At 37.1% G+C, this 23,236-nt stretch overlaps 1 protein-coding gene and 1 long non-coding RNA gene across 2 annotated transcripts; both read left to right on the forward strand.

Moving 5' to 3' along the window:
* Positions 1-2,976: 2,976 nt before the first annotated feature.
* On the forward strand, positions 2,977-14,429 carry LOC144957490 (uncharacterized; the record flags this gene model as incomplete). The annotated part of the gene is given in 3 exon segments (XM_078888809.1): positions 2,977-3,714; positions 5,012-5,087; positions 11,648-14,429. Coding segments are annotated over 3 exon segments (1,644 nt in total). The 3' UTR covers positions 12,661-14,429.
* A 3,935-nt stretch (positions 14,430-18,364) lies between these two features.
* Positions 18,365-22,101, forward strand: LOC144957916 (uncharacterized). The gene is made up of 3 exons (XR_013642253.1): positions 18,365-18,678; positions 19,611-19,782; positions 20,108-22,101. It is a non-coding gene; the product is annotated as an uncharacterized LOC144957916 (long non-coding RNA).
* Positions 22,102-23,236: the final 1,135 nt, after the last annotated feature.

Consider the following 23,236-nt stretch of genomic DNA (forward strand, 5'->3'; position numbering starts at 1 on the left):
AGTGCACTGTACTTGGGCCATTTCCATTTAAGATGATTAATACACCACAAAGTACGTTTTAAATTTCACAATCTTATAATGAGTGAAAACATTGATCATTATTATTGTAAGTAGTTTTTGAAAAACAAAAGTGTTTTTTTGGTGCACTAATCTTTTTATAAAGAAGTGGCCCAAGTTACCCCATATTACGGTAAGTTTGATAAAGTTGGATATTTTATTGTTAACCGATTTGTTTAAGCATTAAGAGCATAGGCTACCTCCACAATCCGAATGGGACTTTCAACACTTTAACTTTAAGGCCTGGGTGGGGTTCCTGACCTCCCATAGTGGGCAGGGGGGTACATACTGTGTCTTCTATCCCCTTATATCTGTTTTCCAACATGCATACTGTCTTTGTCTTGGAATGAGATTACTTGGTTTTGTCCTGGCCTGGCCGGAGTCCTAGCTGGGAGGGAAACAGTCAAATGCATGGTTATTGTTTTGGGAGATGATATTTTTTTCCTTGTAAATCATCTCTCTGTTAAGTATTATTATATTTGTTATTTTGAATGTATGATGTAAGCATTTGAGTGTATTCCTCTTTGTTGGATTTTGTGCTTGTGTCCGGATGAGACTTATAGGTGATCTCAAACTAAGTTCATTGGTGGTATGCTCTTGGAATCTACATCTGAGCCCTATTTGTTCCCAATTCCCCTATGTCTTACTTTTTCTTGGGTGCTTTAATTGTAATTCTAGAACTTTTTACTATCCCATTTTCTTCCTTTTTACTGGCGTTGATATAACCTAAATGTGTTGCAAGAGCCGTAAAACCCTTAAAAACAAAAACAAACATAACTTTAAGGCAATTTCAAACTTCAGTGCAAGTATTCAGCATGACTCAAACAATAACTCAATTTTCAAAATGATGATCATAATCTAATCTTCCTCAGGGGGCCCTGATAGCTCAGTTGATAGAGCATCCACTTTACACTTAAAGCTGTCATCTGCATTATTTGCGGCCGCAAGTATCAGGGCTCCGCAAATTTGGGCAAATTGGCAAATTTTTGTTTAAAAAAAAAAAAAGCTAAAACAAAATAACGAAAAAAAGGTGCGAAACTGAGAAATGTTGCAACTTTGCCTGGGCCTAAACTCTAAACACAAACAACCACAATTTGACATTGATGATCACTTCAACATTACATTGTCATGCTTATGAGCACTGTAGAAATGCTTTATTATTATTGTTATTATTAATATTATTATTATTATTATTATTAGTGTAGTAGTAGTAGTAGTAGTAGTAGTAGTAGTAGTAGTAGTAGTAGTAGTAGTAGTAGTAGTAGTTATAGTAGTTGTAGTAGTAGTAGTAGTAGTTCTTCTTCTTATCATTATTATTGCTATTATTATTACTATTATTATTATTATTATTATTATTATTATTATTATTATTATTATTATTATTATTATTATTATTATTATTATTATCATTATTATTATATATTATTATTATTATTATTATTATTATTATTATTATTATTATTATTATTATTATTATTATTATTATTATTATTATTATTATTATTATTATTATTATATTATTATTATTATTATTATTATTATTATTATTATTATTATTATTATTATTTTATTATTATCGTTTGTTTGTTTGTTTGTTTGTTGCTTTAGGTCTCTTCCAACACAATTGAGGTTATATGAGAGACCGCTGAAACAAAAAAACAAGCAATCTAACAAAAATAGTACAAATGTAAATCAAAATCATAACCTAAAGATATCATAAGCTAAATTATAAATAACCAAGAACAAACAGGCAGAAGATTTACAGAAAAAAAAATATCCCCTGTCAAAAATACAATCACAAACCAAAGAAGCAGGATAGGCTAGTAAAGAGAAGAAGAAACGACATCACTATCGGATCGTACACCCATGCGAACATCATAGGTATATGATTCAAGGGTGATGCTCCCATCCAACCACCCGCTATTATTATCGTCATCATGATGATAATTATTATTGTAGTTATTATTATTATTATTATTATTATTATTATTATTATTATTATTATTTATTATTATTATTATTATTATTTATTATTAGTGTAGTAGTAGTTGTAGTGTAGTAGTAGAAGTAGTAGTTCTTCTTATCATTATTATTACTATTATTATTTTTATTATTATTATTATTATTATTATTATTATTATTATTATTATTATTATTATTATTATTATTATTATTATTATTATTATTATATTATCATTATCTTTATTATTATTTAAATATTACCGAGAATTACAATTCGTAATTTTCCATAAAATTTCATCTTTTTGTACTTGGCCATGAAATTTGTAAAATTACGAAAAAAATTTAAGATTCGGCATGTATGGAGTAGGCCCTATATGTGACTGAGTTGAATATTCGCCAGTGTAAGTTTTCTATTCCACAGTATGTGACTGTGTGTATTTTGTGCGTTAGTGTGATTGTCTGAAAGTTTGGGCGCATAAATCGTGTTACAGTGCGGAAAATAATAAATGCAGCCTCCTTTAATTGTAATAAAATGTCTTTTATTTTTATATATATTTTTCCATATAGCGTGTTAATTTTTACCAGGGGGCTTTGTTCTGCTTGGCAATTTTTAGGCCCCAACTTGGCAAAAAATGCAGATGGCGGGTAAAGGGATGAGATCTATCTAGGGTGCAGTCAAGAATTTTTTTCTGACACTCCCCCCCCCCCCCCCCCCCCCCTCAGTAGTGGTTGGGTAGCTTGGTCTGATGATCTAGTGGAAAGTACTTTTGCAATAGACTAGTGTCCTATCCATGGCTAGCAAGTAAAATCTCTTATCCCGTGATAAACTCAATGGCTCTTGAGGACAACTTTAATATTCCTCAGGTGAATCTGAAATGACTTTCATCATTTAGTCCAGCACATAACTAGGCACTCTAACTTTTTTTTTTTACTTCACACCTCCCTCCCCCCACTCAGCCACATCCTCCTCTCAGGTTCAGATTGGAATCTTGCAGGAGTAAATTTCACATTTGAATCTACCAGTCACTCGTGTCATCAGAACCAAATGAAGGATTGCTATTTTTTTGCATCACCTCGGGCTATCAGTGGCCTGTTAGGCATTTTAACTTGTAAATACCAGTTTTTCTTTTGGTGCTAAAAATGGAAAATCAACCTTCGACCTCAGTGTCAGATCCGACAAGAGTTTTCGTGAAATATGAATTGCCCAGGACATCAGAGATTGGGGCTAACTTGTCCGAGATGGACAGAAATATTTCGGTAAAGATTGAAGATGAAAAAAGTGGACAGTATAGAAACTTGTCTGAAAATTACACTAAATTGAAAACGACGTTTTCCGGAGAAATGATGAAAGCTGGACCATTTGACATAGATAAGTCTTCCACATCCTTCAGTGCGAGTCACAAAATGCAAAGAGAGATATCACCGAGTGCTTTGGAAGTGAAACTTGATGTTGGAGCCCAACTTGAAAATCATCGTGACAAATTGTTGTTAGAAGACTTTAACGATTTCCCAAGTCATCAAAAAGACGAACAGGATTCGCCAGAGGAGATGAAAGGAGGAGGAGAAGAGGACGAGTTTGTGTCATCAATTCTCTCAGTTCATTTTGACGCGGTAGGAGATGACAATGATAATGGTGGACAAAGGCCTGACAATATTCTTGGAAAGTTACAGGACAAAAACTTTTCAGCTGATGAGGTAAATTTTTGTTGTTTTTTAAATTTCATGATGTGCCTTATACCTTAGTACAGTTTCCTCAAACTCATTTGAATGTCCCAAATTATATCCCTGTCGGTCTTTGTACACAGTTTCCCAAACGTTTTTACATGTCCTGTTGAGTTTGAAGAAACCGTACTCAAGTGTATTAATACAATGTAATTCTTTCCTCTAATTTTAGCGCACAAGCAGATACTCAGCCATAAACTTTCTAATCTACATTAACAATTTTTTAAAAACAGATACTCAACCAGACTTCATCACATTGACAAATTCCACAAGCCATTTGCAAGAACAAACACATACAAATACAGCTTTTTCCCCTCGAACAATATATTGCACTGACTTCAATAGTCATGAAATCTTTAGAAAAACTTGTTCTTGTTAAAATTAGGAACCAGTTTATGCCATTGAGTGATAGTCATCAATTTTCTAACAAACCAGGACGTTTTAGAATTACGACATTTTGGCTCCAATTTCAGACCTTCATAAACATTTTCTAAGTCATTAAAACTTATTGAAAATGAAAGTGGATGCCAGAGTGCATCATTTCAAGGATTGTGAGGTGTTCTCTTATCAGTGTGAAAGCAAATAGTTGATCTGCAAAGTTAGATATAGCGACTACAATTTTTATCTTCTAAAAACTACGAACTTTTAAATGTTCAAGTAGGCAGGTCTGCATTGATGTGTTTCAGATTTGCGGTGATGGGCACAGTGTGCCTTTTGCATCTTATGGACTTAAACCTGAACTAGAAAGCTCTTTGTTAGTGTTAGCCTTTATCTGTGGCTGCCAACCGTATGTAAAAAATGCTCATTCTTACCAATTTTCATTCATTGTCTGCATGTATGCATTTTGCTGAGGATCCTATGCATTATTGAATTTCTATTAAAAATTAAAAAAAAAAACCCCTGAGCTTTTATATAGCGCAATATCCACTTAATGTGCTCAAAGTGCTTTACAAGGGGCCCCTGACCAACAACAACACGTAACATGTATAACGAGACATACGCCTGTTAGGCGATATTACAATTTTTTCAGACAACGCTGTTTAACGACTAGGTACTCATTTTACACCTGAGTACGGTGAAAGATTGTGAGTAAAGAGCCTTTTCCAAAGACTCAACTATGCGTCGAGTGAGGCTTGAACTCAGGACCTTCTGATCCGAAAACTAGTGTCATACCACAAGACCTCATAGCCGTACTATTAATTTAAATGTTTTAAAAAATCATACAATTTGACTTGTTTTATTATAATTTTATTTCATTTAATCTTTACAGGCGACTGGGGAGAAAGTCAGCGATAGAGAATCCAATATGGTTGATGGAACAAGGGTGTCCCTGGAATTAGGCACAGGTAACTATGATGTGGAACAAAAGTGTGATTTCAAAATGCTGGTTCCCATCTCCTTGGAAGTGTGAAACCAGTCCTGCAAAGGTCTGGATACAGACATTGTGTGTAACTGATCTTCTGGTTTCAGAGAGACGGTATCTTATTTTCTAGCCTAAAAGAATGCTGGTTGTCAATAAAGACCGTCCATCCTTGCTCTTTTACTTCCCATAATCCTAATCCTAGTCATCTGCCTGTACATCCTGCTATTATAATAGTTTTGCCACCTTTTGATTCAATATCTGGAAGACTGGTTAGACACTTCCAATAAGCTGTGAACTGGAATGGAGGAAAGTGTGACAGCATGTCTTCTGCTTCCCGTTCAGTTGTTGGTAGTGACAGATTGTTTTGTTGATGTCTGACCATGCTATTGGAAAGGTAGTGGGTGGACAGATATTGTTTTGTTGATGTCTGACCATGCTATTGGAAAGGTAGAATGTGGACAAAGATTGTTTTGTTGATGTCTGACCATTCTATTGGAAAGGTAGTGTGTGGACAGAGATTGTTTTGTTGATGTCTGACCATGCTATTGGAAAGGTAGAATGTGGACAAAGATTGTTTTGTTGATGTCTGACCATGCTATTGGAAAGGTAGAATGTGGACAGGGATTGTTTTGTTGATGTCTAACCATGCTATTGGAAAGGTAGAATGTGGACAGAGATTGTTTTGTTGATGTCTGACCATGCTATTGGAAAGGTAGTAAGTGGACAGAGATTGTTTTGTTGATGTCTGACCATGCTATTGGAAAGGTAGAATGTGGACAGAGATTGTTTTGTTGAATGTCTGACCATGCTATTGGAAAGGTAGAATGTGGACAGAGATTGTTTTGTTGATGTCTGACCGTGCTATTGGAAAGGTAGTGTGTGGACAGAGATTGTTTTGTTGATGTCTGACCATGCTATTGGAAAGGTAGTGTGTGGACAGAGATTGTTTTGTTGATGTCTGACCATTCTATTGGAAAGGTAGAATGTGGACAGAGATTGTTTTGTTGATGTCTGACCATTCTATTGGAAAGGTAGTAGGTGGACAGAGATTGTTTTGTTGATGTCTGACCATTCTATTGGAAAGGTAGTAGGTGGACAAAGATTGTTTTGTTGATGTCTGACCATTCTATTGGAAAGGTAGATGTGGACAGAGATTGTTTTGTTGATGTCTGACCATTCTATTGGAAAGGTAGTAGGTGGACAGAGATTGTTTTGTTGATGTCTGACCATTCTATTGGAAAGGTAGAGTGGACAGAGATTGTTTTGTTGATGTCTGACCATTCTATTGGAAAGGTAGATGTGGACAGAGATTGTTTTGTTGATGTCTGACCATGCTATTGGAAAGGTAGAATGTGGACAGAGATTGTTTTGTTGATGTCTGACCATGCTATTGGAACGGTAGAATGTGGACAGAGATTGTTTTGTTGATGTCTGACCATTCTATTGGAAAGGTAGAATGTGGACAGAGATGTTTTGTTGATGTCTGACCATGCTATTGGAAAGGTAGAATGTGGACAAAGATGTGTTTTGTTGATGTCTGACCATGCTATTGGAAAGGTAGAATGTGGACAGAGATTGTTTTGTTGATGTCTGACCATGCTATTGGAAACGGAAATGTGGACAGAGATTGTTTTGTTGATGTCTGACCATGCTATTGGAACGGTAGAATGTGGACAGAGATTGTTTTGTTGATGTCTGACCATTCTATTGGAAAGGTAGAATGTGGACAGAGATTGTTTTGTTGATGTCTAACCATGCTATTGGAACGGTAGAATGTGGACAGAGATTGTTTTGTTGATGTCTGACCATGCTATTGGAAAGGTAGAATGTGGACAAGATTGTTTTGTTGATGTCTGACCATCTATGAAAGGAAATGTGGACAAATGTTTTGTTGATGTCTGACCATGCTATTGGAAAGGTAGAATGTGGACAAATATTGTTTTGTTGATGTCTGACCATGCTACTGGAAAGGTAGAATGTGGACAGAGATTGTTTTGTTGATGTCTGACCATTCTATTGGAAAGGTAGTAGGTGGACAGAGATTGTTTTGTTGATGTCTGACCATTCTATTGGAAAGGTAGAATGTGGACAGAGATTGTTTTGTTGATGTCTAACCATGCTATTGGAACGGTAGAATGTGGACAGAGATTGTTTTGTTGATGTCTAACCATGCTATTGGAAAGGTAGAATGTGGACAAAGATTGTTTTGTTGATGTCTGACCATTCTATTGGAAAGGTAGAATGTGGACAGAGATTGTTTTGTTGATGTCTGACCATGCTATTGGAAAGGTAGAATGTGGACAAATATTGTTTTGTTGATGTCTGACCATGCTATTGGAAAGGTAGAATGTGGACAGAGATTGTTTTGTTGATGTCTGACCATCTATTGGAAAGGTAGTAGGTGGACAGAGATTGTTTTGTTGATGTCTGACCATTCTATTGGAAAGGTAGTAGGTGGACAGAGATTGTTTTGTTGATGTCTGACCATGCTATTGGAAAGGTAGAATGTGGACAGAGATTGTTTTGTTGATGTCTGACCATGCTATTGGAAAGGTAGTAGGTGGACAGAGATTGTTTTGTTGATGTCTGACCATGCTATTGGAAAGGTAGAATGTGGACAGAGATTGTTTTGTTGATGTCTGACCATGATATTGGAAAGGTAGAATGTGGACAAAGATTGTTTTGTTGATGTCTGATCATGCTATTGGAAAGGTAGAATGTGGACAGGGATTGTTTTGTTGATGTCTGACCATGCTATTGGAAAGGTAGAATGTGGACAGAGATTGTTTTGTTGATGTCTAACCATGCTATTGGAACGGTAGAATGTGGACAGAGATTGTTTTGTTGAAGTTGATGTCTGACCATTCTATTGGAAAGGTAGAATGTGGACAAGATTGTTTTGTTGATGTCTGACCATGCTATTGGAAAGGTAGAATGTGGACAAAATTGTTTTGTTGATGTCTGACCATGCTATTGGAAAGGTAGAATGTGGACAAATATTGTTTTGTTGATGTCTGACCATGCTATTGGAAAGGTAGAGTGTGGACAGGGATTGTTTTGTTGATGTCTGATCATGCTATTGGAAAGGTAGAATGCATTGAGGGCTGCCTGAAATAAGGGATTGTAAAAATTATGAATGAAAAGGTGATTCAGGAAAAGCTTTGGAATGGAAACAGTACAAACAATAGAGGTTTTAATTTTTATAAAAATTATAGATGACATCTGTTGTAGCGTATTTTCAAAATTATATAATGCTCAATAATGCACTTCACATTGGCTTTTTTTAAATGCATTTCTTCTGCCAGAACTCACACCCCCCCCCCCCCTCCCACACACATACACACACACACAAACACAGACGAATAATTGAATATTCACACATAGGGTTATAACCATATAGTTTTTCTCAGATTTAAAATAGGCAGACGTGAAAAGAAAATGTTTTACTTTCGATTTAATAGTTGGTTGTTCCCTGGTGGTTCTGGGGATAGAATTCCATACACGGGGTCCAATTACAGAAAAGGATAGCCCGCCAAAACAATTGTATTTAAAAATAGGATTTACACGTTTAGTTTTATGAAATGATGACGTTAGTGATCTGGAATGTGTATAAGAATGCAATAGTTTTTTAAAATAGATATGGGCTTCATCATTTAAACATTTAAAACATATGGCGATTTTGTAATTTAATTTCTCTCCGATTGATAGCCAGTGAAGTTCGGAGAGAATTGGGAGGGAGTGGGCTGTATGAGCTCTTATTAAAATTAATTTTGCAGCACATTTCTAAATGACTTGAAGACGAGAGGTTTTATCTTGACTTACACCTAAAAGAGGGGAATTGCACTAATCAATACGTGATGAAATAAAAGTTGTAACAAGGTGACTGGCTACCTCAACAGTCAAATAATCTCTGTTAGTGACAATTTTCTTTAGATAAATATTTAAAATTTTACAAAGGTTGTCGATTTGTGTCTGCATGGATACCTTGTTTTCAAAAAAAGACACCAAGGTTTTTAACACCTAAAGAGGACTGTATCGGACAACCATTGATATTCAGACTAACTGTTTGGAAAACTTAATGTTTTCCATCTGTATTTCCACATGACATCAATTCCGTCTTTTCATCATTTAATTTCAATTTCTTTGATTCCATCCAACACTTTACATCTCTGATACAGTCCTCCATACATGTCATTAAAAGAGAGATATTGTTTGGTGTGTCGAATCTGTACACTTGGGTGTCAGCTGCATAAAGATAGAAAGATATTTTATTTTTTTACAAAATTACAGACAGTGGCTGAATGTACATTGTAAAGAGCGCAAGTCCTAAGACCGATCCTTGGGGTACACCAAATTTTAAAGGATATTCATAAGATACTTGTTGTTTACTTTACCCCCTCTTTCCGTTTTTTATACTGTTTCCATCCAAATCCTATCCATAATCACCTTTCCAACTGTTATTGAACACTTTGGAAACATTGTGTTTAAATTTTTTTAAAAAGAAAATTCCCTTTACTCATCCCATAGGGGAAATTTGTCTCTAGGGTCTATTCCAAGGGAAGAGAGGAATAACCCAAGCATCAGCCACAGTGCAGTGCCACAAATTGAGCTAGGGCGAGGTGACTTGCTCAAGACCATACAGCGCAGTGCTGGGTGATCGAACTTGGTACCTTTCGAGTACAAAGACCATACCGCTGAGCCATACTGCCTACTGATTTATATGATTTGATGTGAAGATACAAATAAATAACGTGAGGAAATGAAATGAAAGATTAAATTTAATCAGTGAAGGCAGATAAAATGGACGTTTCAGAATTCCTCTTTATCAACAAAACGATGGATAAAACACTAAAGACAAATGTGAGAATGACGTTGTTTAAGTGGATAAACAAAACAATGATGGGACATCACGAACAATGGGTATAAGCATTGTCGATATATCAGCTGTGCACTGTAAATGAAATTTTCAAGATCTGTCGTCTATCTAGAAATGATGACAAGGAATGAATAAAAATGAATAGAACAGATTTGAAGAACAAAATACCAAAAACGGAATGTTTCAGGCTCAAAATCCGCGGGTGGGGTTCCTGGCCTCCCATAGTGGGCAGGAAGGTACTTGCTGTGTCTTCTATCCCCCTGTATTTGTTTTCCGACTTGCTTTCTGTCTTTGTCTTAGAATGAGATTACTTGGTTTTGTCCTGGTCCTAGCTGAGAGGGAAACAGTCAAATGTATAGTTAGTTTTGGGAAATGATATTTTTTTCCTTGTAAATCATCTCTCTGTTATGCACTGTATTGTGTTTTCTTTATATTATATATGATTTGTAAAACATTTGATTGTATTCCTCTTAGTGGGGACCTGTGCTTGTGTCTGGATGAGACTTTTAGTGATCTCAAACTAAGTATTTTGACCGTGTGATCTTGGAATCTTCACCTGTTTCTTATTTTTCCTTTGTCTTACCTTTTCTTGGGTGCTTTAATTGTAATTCTACAACTTTTTACCATCCCATTTTATTCCTTTTTACTGGTGCTGATATCTTCTTCTTCTTCTTCTTCGTTCCCGTGCTGGTGCTGATATGACCTTAATGTGTTGCAAGCGCCGTAAAACCCTTAAAAACAAAAAAAAAAACAAAAGCTCAAAATCCTTCTTCAGACAATAACTATTTTTAAAAAAACAAAACAATAAAAACATTAATACTACATCACTTAAAATCTGACAGATGGCAGATTTTGTCAAATACAGCGCAATATCCACTAATGTACTTAAAGCACTTTACAATTACAAGGAGTTCATAGCCATCACCAAAACATAACATGTAGGATGAGACATGATGCCTTTTAGCCGATATTATGTCATCTGCATTTTTTTAGCGGCCGCAAATATCAGGGCGATCCGCAAATTTTGGCAATTTTCCCAAAATTGGCAAATCGTGGCAAATTTTGGGAAAATTGGCTAATGGCGTGGCAAATTTTGGGAAAGAAAAAGAAGCGAAAACAAAATAACGAGAAAAACAAAAAAAACAGTGCGAAACATGAGAAATGTTGCAGCTTTGCCTGGGCCCAAACTAAGGGAAGCTACTCTCTACGGATAATGATCCTTTAAAATCTTTGTAACAACGCTATTCACAGTCATTTCATTTCTCAAGTCAAATAAATCGAGTCACTTACACTTCCAACTTCAGTCATGGATCTTTTCGTCAAAAAATCTTCAAATAAGGACCCAAAGTGCGGCAAATTTTTTGGCAAATTTTGGTCTTTTTGGCAAATTTCTTGGCAAATTTTGGGTCCCAATTTGGCAAAAAATGCAGATGACAGTATTATAGTTTTTTTTCCAACAGAGACAACTGTTGACAGCCAAGTACACATTTTATACCTGAGTACAGTGAGAGAATGTGAGTTGGTATTCTTTGTCAAGGACTCAACTATGCACAGTGCACAGCACAGAATGGGACTCGAACCCAGAAGCTTCCAATCTGAAGGCGAGTGTCATACCACAAGACTGCATAGCCACAAAGTTTTACCTTCTTTATTTTATCTGTTCCCAGGCAATGACACAACCAATACTTCAGTGGACAGAGGGTGGAAGACGACAATAGCGGCAACCAGCAGCGTCAATCCAGCACCCTCAACAAACCAAATGTTCTCTTCAAGATTTCCCAGAGTGAAGCGTCAGAGACAGAGGCCTCCTCCGAAAACTGCCACAATGTACAATGCAGAGTTAACTACCATAGCCACAGCAGACCAAATCTGTTTGAATATTCGATTAAAAGAAAGAAGGGAGAAACACGAGAGATGGAAAAAGTTCCCTCATGAAAAAACAAAATACAGGAAACAACACGCAATACGGAAGGCTGAGGTTGCATCAAAGAAGAAGAAAGATAAAGATGAAGGGAAACCGAAGAAGAAGCAAAAGAAGAAAAAAGGTGTCAAAGAGGAAGAAAAGGAGGCTCCAGCTCCAACGACAAGCTCCAACAACAACAGTGGAGCTGATGGAGAATTCGCTTACCAATGTCAGTATTGCGGGATGGGATTTGCTCATCACTCACGACTAAAGCTGCATGAGCGCTGCCATACGGGAGAAAAACCTTATCCGTGTCCGTTTTGTGACAAAGCTTTTAGTCAGAACGGCTACTTAAAGACTCATCTTAAAATTCACACGGGTGAAAAGCCTTTTCAGTGCTCCATCTGCGACTACTCGTTCCGTCTGAGCACGACCTTGAACAGACACATGCGAGTTCACACCGGGGAATGTCCTTTTACTTGTCCCATCTGCTCCAGGTCGTTTAATCAAAAATCAACGCTCTCAAAACACATCAAAGTTCACTCGGAGGACAGGCCTCACATTTGTCCAGTGTGCAACAAAGGCTTTCGGCTTATTGACACGCTACGCACTCACCAGCAAATTCATGAGGAGGTTAGATCTTTCATCTGCTCTGTTTGCGACAAAGCTTTCAAAACAAAAGGAACGTTGTTGAGTCACATGAAAACTCACACGCGAAAAATCATGAACGACGACGGGGAGCTGTACGACAATATCCAAGAGACAATGACGGATTGAGTCGATTCCTCTTGTGTCTATTATTCTATTATGAAAGAGACTTTTTAACACAACAGGATTGGAAGGGAGATTCTGAAGCATAACACGATACCACTGTAAATTTTAGTGTGACTACTAAAACAATCTTAAATAACAATTGATAAAACTAAGTGGAAGCTTCATTGTCATTTATAAAAAGTCAGATAATGTGAATGTATCGGGTTTCCCCCTTTTTCAGCAAAACAATGATTGAGAGGGTGGTGTCGCTAAAAGCCCTAACAATGTCATCATCCTCTCATCTCTCAATAATCTTCACTGTTTCATTCATTATGTTTTGTTGACAAAGGGGAAACCCGAAATATCCACAGCCTTATTCTTCCTAAATGAAATTTAAGTTTCCTTTCTGTTTTGCAGTTTTATTGTTCTTTATTTCTTCATCGAGCTTCAATCAGTAACATTTTGTCATTAAAATAGAAACAAGAGGATATAGATATAGAAGTGTGTGTGTGTGTGTGTGTGTGTGTGGGGGGGGGGTATGATGGCTCAGATAGTAGAGCACTGGCACACATAGGGACCAAGATCGATCCCGGGTGAAGACGAGATTTTTTTTTCTGTCCACCCAGCAGTGATTGAGTAGCTGGGTCTGTTTGATCTGATGGAAAGTATTTTCTTTAGACTAGCATCCTATACAAAGGGTGCAAGCATTTGCTATTTCCAGTTCATGCTATAGAGACTTTGTCCATGACTCTGAAGGACTATTTTTTTTTTTAATTTTAGAATGACTGTACATATCGTACATATGTATGCAAACTTGCCGATAATATATCAACAAAATATGAAAAATAACAGATTTCTGTTTGGCCATGTCGGTCAAATTGATATTCATTTTGTGAACGACTAATTTACAGAACTACAGTGGAATCTGCATAAAGTCAACACCTCTTGTTAAAAAAATAAATAAATAAATGAAATAAAATAAAACACTCTTTATTCATCCCATAGGGAAATTTGTCTCTAGGGTCTATTCCTAGGGAAGACTGGAATAACGGAGGCGTTAGCCCTAGTCGCGGGTGGTTGGATGGGAGCATCACCCTTGAATCATATACCTATGATGTTCGCATGGGTGTACGATCCGATAGTGATGTCGTTTCTTCTTCTCTTTACTAGCCTATCCTGCTTCTTTGGTTTGTGATTGTATTTTTGACAGGGGATATTTTTTTTTCTGTAAATCTTCTGCCTGTTTGTTCTTGGTTATTTATAATTTAGCTTATGATATCTTTAGGTTATGATTTTGATTTACATTTGTACTATTTTTGTTAGATTGCTTGTTTTTTGTTTCAGCGGTCTCTCATATAACCTCAATTGTGTTGGAAGAGACCTAAAGCAACAAACAAACAAAAAAATAGCCCTAGTGCAGCGCTGCAACTTGAGCTAACGTGAGGTGACTTACTCAAAGTCACACAGCACAACGGTGGGCGATCAAACTCTGTACTTTTCGGGTACGAGGCAAAGACAGTACCGCTGAGCCACGCTGCCCCATATCGAATGCTGTAATCAAAATATAGTGCAATAGTGAAAAGAATTTGTAATTTGTCTGAAAGGTGATTATAGATTTTATGTACATAGAGCTTTATGCTTTTTTATACATGAAAGTACCCTGACCGAATGGAATTGTCCTCATCATTGTTAATAATGACTTGTGATTGTGATTTACGATTACCTTAGCATTGCTTGTTTCTGTTTTTATTGCTGTGATTTTTTAAAGAGTACATTTAGTACATGAGAATTTGCCAAAAGGTCGTTTTTGTAAGATTCATGACAGAAATTCCCCAATACTAAGTTAATTGGAAAATGTTTAATTCAGAAAAGTGAGTGGAGCAGGCACTTATGTTGATAATAACAAGAAATGAAGTGAGTAGGAAAGTGCCAGAAGACAACAGAGAATAAAAACTTTGCAGCTGTGATGGGGAATCGAACGGGGTTGTGGATAGCTCATACGGTAGAGTCACGATCTCCCCGGGCAGGAGGAGTTGATGTACCAGTAAGGTCGTGGTTTCGAGCCCCCATCGCTGCCGCAAAGTTTTTATTCCCTGTTGTCTTCTGGCACTTTCCTACTCACTTCATTTCTTGTTATTTGAAAAAGAAGTAGTAAGCCTCGCAGTCTGAATGACGCTTGCTGAGAATTGTGTGATTCGGTCACAGATTTTTAAAAAAACTTTGATGAGTACAGCTGCTCTCTCCATCCATGTTGTTCTGGGTGGGGTTCCTGCCTCCCATAGTGGGCAGGGAGGTACATACTGTGTCTTCTATCCCCCTATATCTGTTTTCCAACTAGCTGTCTGTCTTTGTCTTGGAATGAGATTACTTGGTTTTGTCCTGGCCCAGGCCGGATACCTTGACTGGGAGGGTAACAGTCAAATGCATAGTTATTGTTTTGGGAGATGATATTTTTTCCTTGTAAATCATCTCTCTGTTATGCATTGTATTATGTTTTCTTTATAGTATATACGATTTGTAAAACATTTGAGTGTATTCCTCTTAGTGGGGACCTGTGCTTTTGTCTGGATGCGACTTTTAGGTTATCTCAAACTGAGTGCTTTGATAGTGTGCTCTTGGAATCTACATCTGTTTCCTATTTGAACCAATTCCCCTTTTTCTTCTCTTTTCTTGGCCACTTTAATTGTATTTCTATAACTTTTTACTATCCCATTTTCTTCCTTTTTACTGGCGCTGATATGACCTAAATGTGTTGCAAGTGCCGTAAAACCCTTAAAAACATAAAAACATAAACATCCATGTTGTTAATTGTTTCAATTGGTCACGGACTTGGGGCCAAAGTTTTGGGGCTGTCAAGATCTTGTTGTGACTTTAGTACGGAGGGCACTGCAGTTTTTATTAGTTCTTCAGGGATTAAATCAGCCTTACCTGAATCATGAAATTTCTGATATGTAGAGAGATCCTGGTTCAGGGTAATTACTGTTGATGTCGGTGGTCTCCCTTCAAACTAAGGAAGAGACTGTCCCAATTTTGCAACCTAGAGAAATATGTGAGGCTGGCTGAGAAAAACTGGGAGGGTTTGGGGACAGTCTCGATTTTATCAAGACCGTTGGCTGCTCTGGAAATTATCTTCCTTAGTTTGTAGGGAGACCACCGACATCAACAGTAACTACCCTGAACCAGGATCTCTCTACATATTCTTCTTACCCTGGGTGAAGTCTATTGACCTCCCAACATAAAAGGACTTAAGCATCCTGGGCCCGTTTTCATGAACGAGGACTAGATTTAGTAATTTACTAGTCTAGTAAATGACTAGCTAGTCTTAAGCCCAAGCGAAGCAAGTGTCTAAAAAAAATCGGATTTCATGAACGTTTCTAGTCTCGGACTAGCTAGTCTCTTGCAAAGACGGAGACTAATTCGGCTATTTTGTGCGGGTAACATCATCTCTCTACTACACGAAGGCAGGAAAGATACAACCGCAATTACAACGCAAAAGATTTCCAAAGAGGAAATTAGAAACACACGTGATATTGACTGTTGACTGTTATAGTCTGCAATTATGTCCATCGTTGACTGTCAATTCTATATTTAGGCCAACAGCAGTTTGATTGAGATGACGAACAACGAGATTCAAACTCAAAGAAATTGAACCAAATTAACAAATTATAATTACACAAAAGAGAATATGTGTTCTGATTTATCACATTATTTTAGTCAATTGCAACGTAAACAGAATAACTTTTGTCTCCACTATACTTTCTAATAATTTTTGTTCTTTGACGCAAACCCTTCGATTTCGGAGTCTCTTGTTCACTCTCCATCTCACGAGCTGATAGATACAGTTTTTTAAATTTTTTTACTCACAAAAATGTGTACTTTCGACGATTTGAACATATCTTATAGTTTTTTTAAAGCCGGTGTCAATGGCAACAGGACACTTTTTGCCTCTGTCATTCGTAACCGACATATTTTCTTTCCGAAACGAAGCGCACTGAATCTAAAAATAGCTGCTATCTTGTTGACGCTGTGACGTATCCTAGTTACTGGTCTCAGTCTAAGCTTGTGGTCCTGCCGTGGCAAATGACTAAAACTTGGCCAAACTTAGTCCGAAGGTGCCGTGATTTTAATCCCGGACTAGCTTAGTCAGCTCACATGAAATCCAATTTTTTCAAGTCATTGACTAAAGTCAGAGATAGACTAAGCGCTAGTCCGCGTTCATGAAAACGGCCCCTGGGGTTATTTTTGAGCTATGGTCGGAAATGTGTTCTAAATTTTAAGGATTTTTTTTATGTTTCAATTTCAATTTTTCTTTTTAATTTCTGATAGTGTTAAATTATAAGATTCTTTCATCTCTTTGTATATTTGTATTTATTTAACGAGTTTTTTTATCGTGCCCAATAACACAACGAGCTTGTGAGTATGTGTTATTGTACGATAAAAATATAACCAATTTAATAAATACAAAGAAATGAAAGAATACGTTTATTCCGCCCCTACAAGTAAGATTATTAGATATTCTATAACCAAATGGTATGGAATTAGTACTTCTATTCACCATAATTTGTACCTTTCTCCTTCTGCTTGAATGACAATTTGACCCAAAACTAAAAACGTTGGATTTATATTCATGCGCACCAAAAGATTTTTTAAAAATTACCAATCCGCTCTCTTTTACACTTAATTTCACACCAATAAAATGTGTGAAAATATTCTGCAATTGTTGAATAAAATCTTTATTCAACGCGTTCAAAGTCAAAGCACTATTCAATGAGTACGTATTTACTAAGAAATGATAGGGTTTTCCAATGGGAGGGGTGGAATAATAATAATATACGATTGTTAACTCTTGCTTGGGCGGAATAATATACGATTGTTACACTCTTGCTTTTTGGAATTCCGGACGTGTTCCCTACCACTGCACAAACTTGCAAGTGCGCGATGGTAACTAAGTTCGAATTCCAAAACGCAAGAATGTAAGAAATCTTTTTATTCTAGGCTACGCTTATTTGTACTACCACTGCAAATAACGCCAGAGCTTATTTGTACTCTTACTAAAAATAGAATTTGCGTAATTACTAAAAATATAACATTTTATACGGATAGAACTGCAATATACAGAAAATAGTTTGGGGGGAAAAATGTATTACAGTTACCAGCTTGGCGTTTCTAATCCATTTTAAGTTCATTGGACCTAAAAATTGGATTTGACATTTTATTGAATATCACTCAATTTTTGTTTTGTTTGACCAATTATTATAGTAAACAAAAAATAAACAAAGAAAAAAAATTAAGAGGGGGGGGGGGTGATCTGTAGTCAATTTTAGTTATAAAAAATGGTTCGGTAAAAAATTGAGCTTTTATACAGCTTAATATCCACTATACGTGCTCAAAGCGCTTTACAACAGGTCCCTGTCCAACAGCAACATTAACATTTAGGACAAGACAGGACGCCTGTAAGGCGGTATTATCTTTCTTTTTATTTTTTTTTTGGACACAGACAACGCTCATTTTACACCTGAGTACGATGAGAGAATGCGAGTAAAGAGCCTTTTCAAAGGACTCAACTATGCGCCGAGTGAGGCTCAAACCCAGGACCTTCCGATTCGAAAGCGAGTGTCATACCACAAGACCACATAGTTTTTTTAAAAAAATGTTTCGGCCAAATTGGACCAGTCCACTTTTTAGGTTGTTTCATTATTCTAGAATCCAAAAATATGAATATTGCAAGTTTTCAATGAAAACGTGTTTTTGATGCAGTTTTATAAAGGAAGTATCCACGTTTTATTTTCTAAAGGTCTATATTGTCAAATGTTTGGGTCTTGACAACAGCTATTCCTATCATGGCGAATATCGATGTAAAGCTTAGCTATTTCTCTTTTTCAATCTGGCAACATCGACATCCTGACTATAAATATGAATTATCTGGGAAGTCAAAAAGTGAACACTTCATCTCATCACATTATTACTATTATTACAAGTTGATTTTGACGGACTTTGGTAATTCTTCACTCTATTCAAGTCACAGAATACTCAGTTTTCAAGGTAAGCATACGAAATGCACATTTTAATTCATTTCTTATTTTTATAACTAAACATGCTTTGGGGTTCTGTGTTTGTTTGTTGATTGTGCATCAGCTGACACATTTTTGTCGCTACCGCGAATTACTTAGGATTACTTTATTTTGTGAAAAATAATAATAACAGGGCTAAAAAAAAATTAAAATACTAATTCCCTCCCCCCCCAAAAAAAAAAAAAAATTAAATCAGCCTTCCATGTCAGGCGATTAAAACCAGCAGGTGTTTCAATGTTCGATCCCCAGTCAAAATCAAAAGGTTGCTAATTTTATCAAGATCAAGAGGTTTCAAGTGACTCACGACATTCCAGGCTCAGGGTCCACACTTTTTCAAAACTTTATTTTTTTTTTGGGGGGGGGGGGCTGGTTTTTTTTATATCGATAATTGGGTTTTGTATGTTATGTTCATGGAGAGAGAGAGAGAGAGAGAGAGAGAGAGAGAGAGAGAGAGAGAGAGAGAGAGAGAGAGAGAGAAATAATCTATAATGATAATGATAAGATATCTATAGTGGTAGTATTATTAGTAGTTTTGAAATGCCTATGATGATGGTAATGACAATGTGAGATAATTATATTAGTGTTGTTATTTTTATTATATTTTAAAAATTACGTACGGCTATGTCGTAGTGATATGACACTCGCTTTTGGACCGGAACGCTCGGCGTAAAGTTGAGCCCTTGGAAAAGGCACTTTGCTCACTTTCTCTCACCGTACTCAGTTGTAAAATGTGTACTTGGCCGTTAACTGCGTTGTCTCTGTCCAAAGAAATTGTAATATCGCCTAACAGACGTTATGTCCCGTTCAACATGCGAAGTGTTGTTGTTATAAACTTTAGCATTGGCATGTATGTTCCTATTTCGCTGTAGTGAATTTAATTTAATTTTTTGTTTTCATTTACAGCTAACATGAAAGAATTCTGTTGACGTTACTGGTGTCCTGACAATCCATAAATATGCTGGCTCAAGGGCTATTCTGGCAAGGTGTGTTGAGGCAAACCTGTGGCAAAACTCATCAATCAGCAAACCATCATCTGGGCCAGCAGATCAGTGTCTGCATGCACTTTTTGACAATGGTTAGTAATGTTTTCAAATCTCCATAGCGCCTTTACATTTTGTATTGGTGATCAGTAAAATAAATGCTCATTTTTCTAAATGAAAATGGCAAAGCATCATTTGAATTGAATTACTACTGAATTTATTAACAACGACAGAATATAGTTTGTTGCCAAGAGTTTTGTTCTGTGGATGTAAAACCAATGAAATTTCAAGTGTGTTGGTGTGAATAATGATCATTTTTTAAAAATTGCTATGTCTTTGACAAATGCATTTTATGACAATAATGCCATTTCCAAAATTGCTAATGAAATGTCTCTTTTTTATTTCAATTTTTCCATCCAGAGCAGGATCAACCCTCTTTGTGGAACTACAAAAAAAGTGGTGGCAAACAAGTAGTGTTGACTTTTTTGTATTGAGGCGAAAGAGATTTTTATTCCAAGGGTTTGGGAAAGCAAAGTGCTTTTTATTCAGAGCTAGTGCACTATTTAAATGTTTTATTGTCTAAAATAGAATTGATTTTGCAGTTCAACTTGACTAGATATCTAATTTTATACGACTTGTCTCTCAAGTAGAATAAAAAAATGAAAAATGAGGATAGCGTGCCATATCATATTTTGAAAAATCATTTGTCATTTAATACGAGGGCTCTTTCATAATTAACCGAAAAATACCTGTAAAATCCGCGTTTTCTATGGTATCAACAAAATTCTTGCACGTGTTCATACCTTGACTCGTCCTTCATTTCTCTACGTAACAGCCAAGTCTGTCGACACACTTCTGCCAACGCCGCACCATGGAATAGATACCCTCTCTGAAGAAATTTCCGTCAAGGTTTTGTAGCCATTTCCGCACATGGTCAACATGCTCTTCATCGACATCAAAGCGCTTTCCTGCCAGCTCACGTTTCAGTGGCCCAAAGAGGTGATAATCAGATGGTGCGAGGTCTGGACTGTGTGGTGGTTGTGGCAAAATCTCCCATCCATATTTCTCTAGCCAACCTTGCGTCACTCGTGCTGTGGGGCGTAGCGTTGTCTTGTTGCAAAATGACCCCGTTGGTCAACTGCCCTGGGCGCTTTCTGCGAATGGCCTCCTAAGCTTGTCAAGAGTTTGGCAGTACCGTGCAGCATTGATTGTTTCTCCAGGTTGTAAGGTTTCGAACAGAATAACACCACGACTGTCCCAGAAAACAGTTCCCATTATTTTCTTTGCTGACCGCATGACTTTGAATTTCTTCGCGACAGGTGAGGATGGATATTTCCATGTCATCGAATCTTGCTTTGTTTCTGGGGTGCAATGGTGCAACCAAGTCTCATCACCGGTGACTATGCTGTCAAGAAAAGTCACATCGTACCCTAGAAAGTCTCCGCCGGCGTTGGCAGTATACCCGTGAACCCTGCGTGAGCTCTTGCTTCTTCTCAAAAGTTCCCTGCAGATGTCCAATCTTTGTTCTTTATGATTGTCTGTCAATTGCTTAGGAACCCATCTTGCGCTGACTTTTCTGTAGCCAAGTTCATCAAATACAATTCTATGGGCAGAAGTTTCCGAAATTTCAAGACTGCTTGCGATTTCATGAAGTTTCAACCTCCTGTCTTGACGAATAAGCTCATCAACTCGCTTCACATTGTCTTCTGACGTCGCAGTTATCGAACGCCCTCTCCCTTCCCTGTCTGTCAAGTGGGAATGGCCGGCTTCAAACAAATTACACCAGTGATAGACTTGTGTACGGCTTATAACATGCTCACCATATACACTCTGAAGTTCTTTATGAATTTCGGTAGGATTCAGACTTTTGGCGTTCAAAAAACGTATGACAGCTCTGATTTCCTCCTTTGACCAAGTTTCAAGGTGGGCCGCCATCTTTAAAATCGTCTAGAAATTCATTGTGCAAAATGACGCACTTCATAATTTCTGGGAATATCCGTAAGGAAATAAGGAATATCATGTCGTTTACAGAATTAAGAAAATCTCCACTGGTTGCTTAGCAATGGCCATTTTTCGGTTATTTCTGAAAGAGCCCTCGTATATCTAGAAATCATCTGTATAACCTATTGTATACAGTAAATAATTAGGTTTTGTGATTATAATGATGAATTCATAAGGTATGACATTATATTTGACCACAAAATTATTTTATCTCTGGGCGTAAAAAAAATCAATTTTACAGCATTTTTTTTTCTAAGGGGTATGGGTTAGCGAATCGTTTAATTTTTTTTTCAGAATTTGATCAATTTATAAAATATTACTGTTTTCTTGTTCCATATTGGTTATACTTGATGAATGTTGGCCTTTGTCTTTATTATCAAATTAAAGACAAATTTTTCATTTTCTCAAAATTTCATTGTGCGTCGTTCTCTGATTTTCTAACATTCACATCTGGATTGTTTCCCATCAGATTGTCTTCAAATTTGGTCAGAATTTTTCTTATGATGTGTTTTGCATCATGATGGTTGGGTTTTGGGCTAAACAAAAATTTAGCAGTTTTATGAATTTTTAAATCAATTTTTTTTTCCTGTCATGTCACACCAAATTTTCACTAAGAAATCGAAAAAAAATTCTGAAAAATTTATTTACAAGACTATTGCTAAACCTATCCATCTTGTTGTAAGAAACATTTTGTGTAAATTTGAAAGAGATCTGCTCGTTGTTTTTTTCTGCATCACTGTAAGAATTTTTGGGGTCTAATTTTAGCTTATATTGTCCCACCTGGTGGTAGGGATTTGGTGGCTAATAGTATTAGCGCTGGTGTTAGGGACTCAGTAATAGCCATGTGGTAGGAACTCGGCGAGTAAAAGTGCTGGTGGTAGGGATTCAACGAGTAAAAGCGCTGGAGGTAGGGACTCAGTGAGTAATAGCGCTGGTCGTAGGGACTCGAGTAAAAGCTCTGTGACTCGCTGAGTAATAGCGCTGGTGGTAGGGACTCGGTGAGTAATAACGCTGGTCATACGTGCTCAGTGTGTAAAAGCTCTATGACTCGGTAATAGCGCTGGTGGTAGGGACTCGGTGAGTAAAGCGCTGGTTGTAGGGGCTCAGTGAGTAATAGCGCTGGTCGTAGGGACTCAGTGAGTAAAAGCTCTATGACTCGGTAATAGCACTGGTGGTAGGGACTCAGTGAGTATAGTAATAACGCTGGTCGTAGGTGCTCAGTGAGTAAAAGCGCTGGTGGTAGGGACTCGGTGAGTATAACGCTGGTGGTAGGGACTCAGTGAGTAATAGCACTGGTGGTAGGGACTCGGTGAGTAAAAGCTCTATGACTCAGTGAGTAAAAGCGCTGGTGGTAGGGACTCGGTGAGTAGAAGCTCTATGACTCAGTGATAGGGCTGGTGGTAGGGACTCGGTGAATAAAAGTGCTGGTGGTAGGGACTCGGTGTGCAAAAGCGCTGGTGGTAGGGACTCAGTGAGTAATAGCACTGGTGGTAGGGACTCGGTGAGTAGAAGCTCTATGACTCAGTGATAGTGCTGGTGGTAGGGACT

This window comes from Berghia stephanieae, chromosome 12 (genome assembly GCF_034508935.2).
Source record: "Berghia stephanieae isolate SIO BIC M18660-M18661 chromosome 12, UCSD_Bste_1.3, whole genome shotgun sequence".
NCBI classification, from domain to species: Eukaryota; Metazoa; Mollusca; class Gastropoda; order Nudibranchia; family Aeolidiidae; genus Berghia; species Berghia stephanieae.